Source organism: Ornithodoros turicata, chromosome 3 (assembly GCF_037126465.1).
Source record: "Ornithodoros turicata isolate Travis chromosome 3, ASM3712646v1, whole genome shotgun sequence".
NCBI classification, from domain to species: Eukaryota; Metazoa; Arthropoda; class Arachnida; order Ixodida; family Argasidae; genus Ornithodoros; species Ornithodoros turicata.
In genome coordinates this window covers 66,311,075-66,323,491 of record NC_088203.1, presented here as the reverse complement: position 1 = coordinate 66,323,491, position 12,417 = coordinate 66,311,075, and the positions used below count along the sequence as shown (strand labels likewise).

The 12,417-nt window shown below is 49.0% G+C and overlaps 1 protein-coding gene across 2 annotated transcripts in view; it reads left to right on the top strand.

Moving 5' to 3' along the window:
• LOC135388561 (vacuolar protein sorting-associated protein 52 homolog) overlaps nt 1-856 on the top strand; it is a 128,926-nt gene extending 128,070 nt beyond the window's left edge. For both annotated transcript variants that reach the window (XM_064618181.1, XM_064618180.1), the window contains exon 18: nt 278-856. In XM_064618181.1, the coding sequence (XP_064474251.1) occupies nt 278-424 (147 nt within the window). In that variant the 3' untranslated portion in view covers nt 425-856. The remainder of the gene's footprint in view (nt 1-277) is intronic.
• The last annotated feature ends 11,561 nt before the right edge of the window (nt 857-12,417 follow it).

The following is a 12,417-nucleotide window of genomic DNA, read 5'->3' as shown; positions in this document are numbered from 1 at the left end:
CTATATGGGTCATACTATAAATGACCAGTACTGGAGCACGTTAACAGCTCCTGTTCTCAGTAAATATCGGCACTGGGAAAATCTGCAAACCGACAATCGACAAAAAAAAGCATAAATTTATCTGTTCTTCAGTGTGATGAATGATGTGAGATATTAGTATTGTAGAGTTTATGAACATAACCATGCTTCCCTTTTGATGTTTTCCTCACATGCTGTGTATATAACTTTTGCCTGCTGTTTGATATTGTGGCTATATCTTTTTGCAAAAATATTACAGGCAGCCCTGACACAACTGATCCAGTATTATCACAGATTCCAGAAGGTACTGGGCCTCCCACCTTTCAAGCAGTCCCTGGTTCGGGCAGAGCTGCTCAACATACATCACCTCATGGTAGAAGTAAAGAAATACAAGCCAAACTTTTAGGCTTATCCTCAAATGATGACTGCAGTAAGAGTTATTCGGCACAAAGATATACCATTGTGAACATTCAGTGATAGCAAAAATGCTGATATGGTTTGGAGCACAATTGCTTGATCAAGACATCAGAGAACTTTTGCATTGCTCCTTCTCGATGCTGATGGCTTAACAGAGACCAAGATTTGGCTAAATTTTTTAAGCAGTTAGAGTAATGCTCATGTATCAAGATGCTAACAGCTACCGCAAACTTATAATACTATTGGGTGATATCGCTGTCAGCGGTCTGAGCTGATTGGGCTGAAAACATGCAGGACAAAGCTATGGAAACCCCGCTAAGAAACACATACTACTGCTGTGTTTGCCACCGATCGACAGTCTACTTGGCCAATTTTTTTGTACGAAAAGTGCTTAGATATTAAATAAAGGAATTTTGAAAGATCTGCGCTGTTTCGCAGCTGCAGAAGTTCCGGCGGCAACGACATCTAATAAGAGCGGGGTCACTCCCTAGGAGAAGTGAGAGAAAGGCGCCGTCCAGACGCGCCGGCATCACTTGTCACAACCTCTGGCGTCAGTTCTTCTAATGTATTCCATTGAATAACGCCGAAACGACGGCACTTTTTCACGTCACTCCCTAATAGGAGTGAACTCACTTCCTCCAAGAAGCGAGAGAAAGGCGCCGTCCAGACGCTGCAGCATCACTTGTCACAACGTCTGGCGTCTGCTCTTCTAATGTATTCCATTGAATAACGCCGAAACGACGGCACTTTTTCACGTCACTCCCTAATAGGAGTGAACTCACTTCCTCCAAGAAGCGAAAGAAAGGCGCCGTCCAGACGCTGCAGCATCACTTGTCACAACGTCTGGCGTCTGCTCTTCTAATGTATTCCATTGAATAACGGTGAAACGACGGCACTTTTTCACGTCACTCCCTAATAGGAGTGAACTCACTTCCTCCAAGAAGCGAGAGAAAGGCGCCGTCCAGACGCTGCAGCATCACTTGTCACAACGTCTGGCGTCTGCTCTTCTAATGTATTCCATTGAATAACGGTGAAACGACGGCACTTTTTCACGTCACTCCCTAATAGGAGTGAACTCACTTCCTCCAAGAAGCGAAAGAAAGGCGCCGTCCAGACGCTGCAGCATCACTTGTCACAACGTCTGGCGTCTGCTCTTCTAATGTATTCCATTGAATAACGGTGAAACGACGGCACTTTTTCACGTCACTCCCTAATAGGAGTGAACTCACTTCCTCCAAGAAGCGAGAGAAAGGCGCCGTCCAGACGCTGCAGCATCACTTGTCACAACGTCTGGCGTCTGCTCTTCTAATGTATTCCATTGAATAACGGTGAAACGACGGCACTTTTTCACGTCACTCCCTAATAGGAGTGAACTCACTTCCTCCAAGAAGCGAAAGAAAGGCGCCGTCCAGACGCTGCAGCATCACTTGTCACAACGTCTGGCGTCTGCTCTTCTAATGTATTCCATTGAATAACGGTGAAACGACGGCACTTTTTCACGTCACTCCCTAATAGGAGTGAACTCACTTCCTCCAAGAAGCGAGAGAAAGGCGCCGTCCAGACGCTGCAGCATCACTTGTCACAACGTCTGGCGTCTGCTCTTCTAATGTATTCCATTGAATAACGGTGAAACGACGGCACTTTTTCACGTCACTCCCTAATAGGAGTGAACTCACTTCCTCCAAGAAGCGAGAGAAAGGCGCCGTCCAGACGCTGCAGCATCACTTGTCACAACGTCTGGCGTCTGCTCTTCTAATGTATTCCATTGAATAACGGTGAAACGACGGCACTTTTTCACGTCACTCCCTAATAGGAGTGAACTCACTTCCTCCAAGAAGCGAGAGAAAGGCGCCGTCCAGACGCTACGGCATCACTTGTCACAACATCTGGCGTCTGCTCTTCTCATGTATTACATTGAATAAGTCAAGCGACGGCACTTTTTCACGTCACTCCCTAATAGGGGAGTGAGCTCACTCTCTAGGAGAAGCGAGAGAAAGGCGCCGTTCAGAGGCCACTGCATGTCTCGTTTCAACATCTGACGTCTGCTCTTGTAATGTATTCCATTGAATAACATTCAAACGACGGCACTATTTCACGTCACGCCCTAGGAGAAGCGAGAGAAAGGCGCCGTCCAGACGCCACGGCATCCCTTGCCTGAGCATCTGGCGTCTGCTCTTCTCATATATTCGATTGAATAACATTCAAACGACGGCACTATTTCACATCGCTCCCTAATAAAAGCGAGCTCACTCCCTAGGTAGGAGAAGCGAGAGAAAGGCGCCGTCCAGATGCCACGGTATCCATTGTCTCAACACCTGGCGTCTGCTCTTGTATTACATTGAATAACAGTCAAGCGACGGCACTTTTTCACGTCACTCCCTAATAGGAGTGAGTTCACTTCCTAGGAGAACCGAGAGAAAGGCGCCGTCGCGACGCCACGGCATCACCTGTCTCCACATCTATCGTCTGCTCTTGTAATGTATTCCATTGAATAACAGTCAAACGACGGCACTATTTCACGTCACGCCCTAGGAGAAGCGAGAGAAAGGCGCCGTCCAGACGCCACGGTATCCCTTGCCTGAACATCTGGCGTCTGCTCTTCTCATATATTCGACTGAATAACATTGAAACGACGGCACTATTTCACATCGCTCCCTAATAAAAGCGAGCTCACTCCCTAGGTAGGAGAGAAGCGAGAGAAAGGCGCCGTCCAGATGCCACGGTATCCATTGTCTCAACACCTGGCGTCTGCTCTTGTATTACATTGAATAACAGTCAAGCGACGGCACTTTTTCACGTCACTCCCTAATAGGAGTGAGTTCACTTCCTAGGAGAACCGAGAGAAAGGCGCCGTCGCGACGCCACGGCACCACCTGTCTCCACATCCATCGTCTGCTCTTGTAATGTATTCCATTGAATAACAGTCAAACGACGGCACTATTTCACGTCACGCCCTAGGAGAAGCGAGAGAAAGGCGCCGTCCAGACGCCACGGTATCCCTTGCCTGAGCATCTGGCGTCTGCTCTTCTCATATATTCGATTAAATAACATTCAAACGACGGCACTATTTCACATCGCTCCCTAATAAAAGCGAGCTCACTCCCTAGGTAGGAGAAGCGAGAGAAAGGCGCCGTCCAGATGCCACGGTATCCATTGTCTCAACACCTGGCGTCTGCTCTTGTAATACATTGAATAACAGTCAAGCGACGGCACTTTTTCACATCACTCCCTAATAGCAGTGAGTTCACTTCCTAGGAGAACCGAGAGAAAGGCGCCGTCGCGACGCCACGGCATCACCTGTCTCCACATCCATCGTCTGCTCTTGTAATGTATTCCATTGAATAACAGTCAAACGACGGCACTTTTTCACGTCACTCCCTAATAGAAGACAGCTCACTCCCTGGGAGAAGCGGGAGACAGGCGCCGTCCAGACGCCACGGCATCACCTGTCTCAACATCTGTCGTCTGCTCTTGTAATGTATTCCATTGAATAGCAGTCAAACGACGGCACTTTTTCACGTCACTCCCTAATAGGAGTGAGCTCACTCCCTCCGAGAAGCGAGAGAAAGGCGCCGTCCAGACGCCACGGCATCCCTTGTCTCAACCTCTGGCGTCTGCTTTTGTAATGTATTCCATTGAATAACGGTGAAACGATGGCAGTTTTTCACGTCACTCCCTAATAAAAGTGAGCTCACTCCCTACGAGAAACGAGAGACAGGCGCCGTTCAGACGCCACGGCATCACTTTTCTCAGCATCTAACATCTGCTCTTGTAATATTCCATTGAATAACAGTGAAACGACGGGCACTTCTTCACGTCACTCCCTAATAGGAGTGAGCTCACTCCCTCCGAGAAGCGAGAGAAAGGCGCCGTCCAGACGCTACGGCATCACTTGTCACATCATCTGGCGTTTGCTCTTGTAATGTATCCCATTGAATAACAGTAAAACGACGGCACTTTTTCACGTCACTCCTTAATACGAGTGAGCTCACTCCCTCCGAGAAGCGAGAGAAAGGCGCCGTCCAGACGCCACGGCAACACTTTTGTCAACATCTGGCGTCTGCTTTTGTAATGTATTCCATTCAATAACAGTCAGACGACGGCACTTTTTCACGTCACTCTCTAATAGGAGGGAGCTGAGTCCCTAGCAGAAGCGAGGGAAAGGCGCCGTCCAGAGGCCACTGCATGTCTCGTTTCAACATCTGGCGTCTGCTCTTGTAATGTATTCCATTGAATAACATTCAAACGATGGCACTATTACACGTCACTCCCTAATAGGAGTGAGCTCACTCCCCAGGAGAAGCCAGAGAAAGGCGCCGTCCAGACGCCACGGCATCCCTTGCCTGTGCATCTGGCGTCTGCTCTTCTCATGTATTAGATTGAATAACATTCAAACGACGGCACTATTTCACATCGCTCCCTAATAAAAGTGAGCTCACTCCCTAGGTAGGAGAAGCGAGAGAAAGGCGCCGTCCAGATGCTACGGTATCCCTTGCCTGAGCATCTGGCGTCTGCTCTTCTCATATATTAGATTGAATAACATTCAAACGACGGCACTATTTCACATCGCTCCCTAATAAAAGTGAGCTCACTCCCTAGGTAGGAGAAGCGAGAGAAAGGCGCCGTCCAGATGCCACGGTATCCCTTGCCTGAGCATCTGGCGTCTGCTCTTCTCATATATTAGATTGAATAACATTCAAACGACGGCACTATTTCACATCGCTCCCTAATAAAAGTGAGCTCACTCCCTAGGTAGGAGAAGCGAGAGAAAGGCGCCGTCCAGATGCCACGGTATCCCTTGCCTGAGCATCTGGCGTCTGCTCTTCTCATATATTCGATTGAATAACATTCAAACGACGGCACTATTTCACATCGCTCCCTAATAAAAGCGAGCTCACTCCCTAGGTAGGAGAAGCGAGAGAAAGGCGCCGTCCAGACGCCACGGTATCCCTTGTCTGAAGGCCTGGCGTCTCCTCTTGTAATGTATTGCATTGAATAACAGTCAAACGACGGCAATTCTTCACGTCACTCCCTAATAGAAGTGAGCTGAGTCCCTAGGAGAGGCGAGTGAAAGGCGCCGTCCGCACGCCACAGCATCACTTGTCTCCCTCTGTCCCCTCCCCTGTCAACATCTGGCGTCTGCTCTTGTAATGTATTCTATAGACGATTTCAGAAATTGCATGGATGGCCCACCAGAGAGCGCCGTGTTGCGAAAGCCCCGCTGCACCTTGGGATTTAGTTTTCATGAGTCAGAGAGAAGAAGAAGAGCGCAACCGGTTTCAGTTTTCTCTCTCCTTCACCTCCCGCACCTTCGAGCAACAGGCAGAGGAGCACGAATGTAAACTATTTCCCACGACGCATTGCGCGATGGGCGTGACTTGGGCGACGGAGGGCCCCCGTGCGGAGCACAAGGGCAATATCTGAAATCGCCTATTGAAGAACGGTGAAACGATGGGACTTTATCACGTCACTCCCTGATAAGAATGAGCACACTCCCTAGGAGAAGCGAGAGAAAGGCGCCGTCCAGACGCCACGGCGTTTCTTTTCTCAACTACTGGCGTCTGCTCTTGTAATGTATTCCATGGGATAACAATGAACGACGGCACTATTTCACGTCACTCCCTAATAAATCTGTGCTCAGTCCCTAAGAGACGTAAACACCCAATTATTATTATTATCAGTCCCTAAGAGAAGAGAGGGAAAGGCCCCTTCCAAACGCCACGGCATCCCTCGTCCCAAGATCTGGCGTCTGCTCTTGTAATGTATTGCATTGAATAATAGTCAAACGACGGCAATTCTTCACGTCACTCCCTAATAGGAGTGAGCTGAGACCCTACGAGAGACGAGTGAAAGGCGCCGTCCGGACGCCACGTGATCCCTTGTCTCAACATCTGGCGTCTGCTCTGTAAGGTATTCCATTGGATAACAGTCAAACGACGGCACTTTTTCACGTCACTCCCTAATAAAATTGAGCTCACTCCCTAGAAGAAGATAAAGGGGCAATCCAGACGCCACGACATCCCTTGTCTCAACATCTGGCGCCTGCCCTTGTAATGTATTCAATTGAATAACAGTCAAACGACGCCACTATTTCACGTCACTCCCTGATAGGAGTGAGCTCAGTCGCTAGTGGAAGCGAGAGAAAGGCGCCGTCCAGACGCCACAGCATCACTTGTCTCAACATCTGGCGTCTGCCCTTGTAATGTATTCAATTGAATAACAGTCAAACGGTGGCACTTTTTCACGTCACTTCCTAATAGGAGTGAGCTCAGTCCCTAGCAGGAGCGAGGGAAAGGCGCCGTCCAGACGCCACGTCGTCACTTGTCTCAACATCTGGCGTCTGCTCTTGTAACGTATTCCATTGGATAACGGTCACACGACGGCACTTTTTCACGTCACTCCCTAACAGAAGTGAGCTGAGTCTCTAGCAGAAGCGAGGGAAAGGCTCCGTCCAGACGCCACGTCATCAGTTGTCTCAACATCTGGCGTCTGCTCTTGTAATGAATTCCATTGAATAACAGTCAAAAGACGTCACTTTTTCACGTCGTTCTGTAATAGGAGTGAGCTGAGTCTCTAGCAGAAGCGAGGGAAAGGCGCCGTCCAGACGCCACGTTATCACTTGTCTCAACATCTGGCGTCTGCTCTTGTAATGTATTCCATTGACTAACAGTCAAAGGACGTCACATTTTCACGTCGCTCCGTAATAGGAGTGTTCTGAGTCCCTAGCAGAAGCGAGGGTAAGGCGCCGTCCAGACGCCACGTCATCACTTGTCTCAACATCTGGCGTCTGCTCTTGTAAGGTATTTCATTGAATAACAGTCAAACGACGGCACTTTTTCACGTCACTCCGGAATAGGAATGAGCTGAGTCCCTAGCAGAAGCGAGGGAAAGGCGCCGTCCAGACGCCACGTTATCACTTGTCTCAACATCTGGCGTCTGCTCTTGTAATGTATTCCATTGACTAACAGTCAAAGGACGTCACATTTTCACGTCGCTCCGTAATAGGAGTGTTCTGAGTCCCTAGCAGAAGCGAGGGAAAGGCGCCGTCCAGACGCCACGTCATCACTTGTCTCAACATCTGGCGTCTGCTCTTGTAATGAATTCCATTGAATAACAGTCAAACGACGTCACTTTTTTACGTCACTCCCTAATAGGAGTGAGCTGAGTCCCTAGCAGAAGCGAGGGAAAGGCGCCGTCCTAATGCCACGGCATCACTTGTCTCAACATCTGGCGTCTGCTCTTGTAATGTATTCCATTGAATAATAGTCTAACGACGGCACTTTTTCACGTCACTCCGTAATAGGAATGAGCTGAGTTCCTAGCAGAAGCGAGGGACAGGCACCGTCCAGATGCCACGTCATCACTTGTCTCAACATCTGGCGTCTGCTCTTGTAATGTATTCCATTCCATAACAGTCAAATGACGTTACTTTTTCACGTCACTCCCTAATAGGAGTGAGCTGAGTCCCCAGCGGAAGCGAGGGAAAGGCGCCGTCCTAATGCCACGTCATCACTTGTCTCAACATCTGGCGTCTGCTCTTGTAATGTATTCCATTGAATACTAGTCAAACGACGGCGGTTTTTCGCGTCACTCCCTGATAAGAGTGAGCTGAGTCCCTAGCAGAAGCGAGGGAAAGGCGCCGTCCTGATGCTACGTCATCACTTGTCTCAACATCTGGCGTCTGCTCTTGTAATGTATTCCATTGAATAACAGTCAAACGATGGCAGTTTTTCACGTCACTCCCTGATAGGAGTGAGATGAGTCCCTGGCAGAAGCGAGGGAAAGGCGCCGTCCAGACGCCACGTCATCACTTGTCTCAACATCTGGCGTCTGCTCTTGTCATGTATTCCATTGAATAACAGTGAAACGGCGGCACTTTTTCACGTCACTCCCTAATAGGAATGAGCTGAGCCCGTAGCAGAAGCGAGGGAAAGGTGCCGTTCAGACGCCACGTCATCACTTGTCTCAACATCTGGCGTCAGCTCTTTTAATGTATTCCATTGAATAACAGTCAAACGACGGCACTTTTTCACGTCACTCCGTAATAGGAATGAGCTGAGTCCCTAGCAGAAGCGAGGGAAAGGCGCCACGTCATCACTTGTCTCAACATCTGGCGTCTGCTCTTGTATTGTATTCCATTGAATAACAGTGAAACGGCGGCACTTTTTCACGTCACTCCCTAATAGGAATGAGCTGAGCCCGTAGCAGAAGCGAGGGAAAGGTGCCGTCCAGACGCCCCGTCATCACTTGTCTCAACATCTGGCGTCTGCTCTTGTATTGTATTCCATTGAATAACAGTCAAACGACGGCACTTTTTCACGTCACTCCCTAATAGGAATGAGCTGAGTCCCTAGCAGAAGCGAGGAAAAGGCGCCGTCCAGACGCCACGTCATCACTTGTCTCAACATCTGACGTCTGCTCTTGTAATGTATTCCATTGAATAACAGTCAAACGACGGCACTTTTTCACGTCACTCCGGAATAGGAATGAGCTGAGTCCCTAGCAGATCGAGGGAAAGGCGCCGTCCAGACGCCACGTTATCACTTGTCTCAACATCTGGTATTTGCTGTTGTAGTGTATTTTATTGAATAACAGTCAAACGACGTCACTTTTTTACGTCACTCCCTAATAGGAGTGAGCTGAGTCCCTAGCAGAAGCGAGGGAAAGGCGCCGTCCTAATGCCACGGCATCACTTGTCTCAACATCTGGCGTCTGCTCTTGTAATGTATTCCATTGACTAACAGTCAAAGGACGTCACATTTTCACGTCGCTCCGTAATAGGAGTGTTCTGAGTCCCTAGCAGAAGCGAGGGTAAGGCGCCGTCCAGACGCCACGTCATCACTTGTCTCAACATCTGGCGTCTGCTCTTGTAAGGTATTTCATTGAATAACAGTCAAACGACGGCACTTTTTCACGTCACTCCGGAATAGGAATGAGCTGAGTCCCTAGCAGAAGCGAGGGAAAGGCGCCGTCCAGACGCCACGTTATCACTTGTCTCAACATCTGGCGTCTGCTCTTGTAATGTATTCCATTGACTAACAGTCAAAGGACGTCACATTTTCACGTCGCTCCGTAATAGGAGTGTTCTGAGTCCCTAGCAGAAGCGAGGGAAAGGCGCCGTCCAGACGCCACGTCATCACTTGTCTCAACATCTGGCGTCTGCTCTTGTAATGAATTCCATTGAATAACAGTCAAACGACGTCACTTTTTTACGTCACTCCCTAATAGGAGTGAGCTGAGTCCCTAGCAGAAGCGAGGGAAAGGCGCCGTCCTAATGCCACGGCATCACTTGTCTCAACATCTGGCGTCTGCTCTTGTAATGTATTCCATTGAATACTAGTCAAACGCGGCGGTTTTTCGCGTCACTCCCTGATAAGAGTGAGCTGAGTCCCTAGCAGAAGCGAGGGAAAGGCGCCGTCCTGATGCCACGTCATCACTTGTCTCAACATCTGGCGTCTGCTCTTGTAATGTATTCCATTGAATAATAGTCTAACGACGGCACTTTTTCACGTCACTCCGTAATAGGAATGAGCTGAGTTCCTAGCAGAAGCGAGGGACAGGCACCGTCCAGATGCCACGTCATCACTTGTCTCAACATCTGGCGTCTGCTCTTGTAATGTATTCCATTCCATAACAGTCAAATGACGTTACTTTTTCACGTCACTCCCTAATAGGAGTGAGCTGAGTCCCCAGCGGAAGCGAGGGAAAGGCGCCGTCCTAATGCCACGTCATCACTTGTCTCAACATCTGGCGTCTGCTCTTGTAATGTATTCCATTGAATACTAGTCAAACGACGGCGGTTTTTCGCGTCACTCCCTGATAAGAGTGAGCTGAGTCCCTAGCAGAAGCGAGGGAAAGGCGCCGTCCTGATGCCACGTCATCACTTGTCTCAACATCTGGCGTCTGCTCTTGTAATGTATTCCATTGAATAACAGTCAAACGATGGCAGTTTTTCACGTCACTCCCTGATAGGAGTGAGATGAGTCCCTGGCAGAAGCGAGGGAAAGGCGCCGTCCAGACGCCACGTCATCACTTGTCTCAACATCTGGCGTCTGCTCTTGTAATGTATTCCATTGAATAACAGTGAAACGGCGGCACTTTTTCACGTCACTCCCTAATAGGAATGAGCTGAGCCCGTAGCAGAAGCGAGGGAAAGGTGCCGTTCAGACGCCACGTCATCACTTGTCTCAACATCTGGCGTCAGCTCTTTTAATGTATTCCATTGAATAACAGTCAAACGACGGCACTTTTTCACGTCACTCCGTAATAGGAATGAGCTGAGTCCCTAGCAGAAGCGAGGGAAAGGCGCCACGTCATCACTTGTCTCAACATCTGGCGTCTGCTCTTGTATTGTATTCCATTGAATAACAGTGAAACGGCGGCACTTTTTCACGTCACTCCCTAATAGGAATGAGCTGAGCCCGTAGCAGAAGCGAGGGAAAGGTGCCGTCCAGACGCCCCGTCATCACTTGTCTCAACATCTGGCGTCTGCTCTTGTATTGTATTCCATTGAATAACAGTCAAACGACGGCACTTTTTCACGTCACTCCCTAATAGGAATGAGCTGAGTCCCTAGCAGAAGCGAGGAAAAGGCGCCGTCCAGACGCCACGTCATCACTTGTCTCAACATCTGACGTCTGCTCTTGTAATGTATTCCATTGAATAACAGTCAAACGACGGCACTTTTTCACGTCACTCCGGAATAGGAATGAGCTGAGTCCCTAGCAGAAGCGAGGGAAAGGCGCCGTCCAGACGCCACGTTATCACTTGTCTCAACATCTGGTATTTGCTGTTGTAGTGTATTTTATTGAATAACAGTCAAACGACGTCACTTTTTTACGTCACTCCCTAATAGGAGTGAGCTGAGTCCCTAGCAGAAGCGAGGGAAAGGCGCCGTCCTAATGCCACGGCATCACTTGTCTCAACATCTGGCGTCTGCTCTTGTAATGTATTCCATTGAATACTAGTCAAACGCGGCGGTTTTTCGCGTCACTCCCTGATAAGAGTGAGCTGAGTCCCTAGCAGAAGCGAGGGAAAGGCGCCGTCCTGATGCCACGTCATCACTTGTCTCAACATCTGGCGTCTGCTCTTGTAATGTATTCCATTGAATAATAGTCTAACGACGGCACTTTTTCACGTCACTCCGTAATAGGAATGAGCTGAGTTCCTAGCAGAAGCGAGGGACAGGCACCGTCCAGATGCCACGTCATCACTTGTCTCAACATCTGGCGTCTGCTCTTGTAATGTATTCCATTCCATAACAGTCAAATGACGTTACTTTTTCACGTCACTCCCTAATAGGAGTGAGCTGAGTCCCCAGCGGAAGCGAGGGAAAGGCGCCGTCCTAATGCCACGTCATCACTTGTCTCAACATCTGGCGTCTGCTCTTGTAATGTATTCCATTGAATACTAGTCAAACGACGGCGGTTTTTCGCGTCACTCCCTGATAAGAGTGAGCTGAGTCCCTAGCAGAAGCGAGGGAAAGGCGCCGTCCTGATGCCACGTCATCACTTGTCTCAACATCTGGCGTCTGCTCTTGTAATGTATTCCATTGAATAACAGTCAAACGATGGCAGTTTTTCACGTCACTCCCTGATAGGAGTGAGATGAGTCCCTGGCAGAAGCGAGGGAAAGGCGCCGTCCAGACGCCACGTCATCACTTGTCTCAACATCTGGCGTCTGCTCTTGTCATGTATTCCATTGAATAACAGTGAAACGGCGGCACTTTTTCACGTCACTCCCTAATAGGAATGAGCTGAGCCCGTAGCAGAAGCGAGGGAAAGGTGCCGTTCAGACGCCACGTCATCACTTGTCTCAACATCTGGCGTCAGCTCTTTTAATGTATTCCATTGAATAACAGTCAAACGACGGCACTTTTTCACGTCACTCCGTAATAGGAATGAGCTGAGTCCCTAGCAGAAGCGAGGGAAAGGCGCCACGTCATCACTTGTCTCAACATCTGGCGTCTGCTCTTGTATTGTA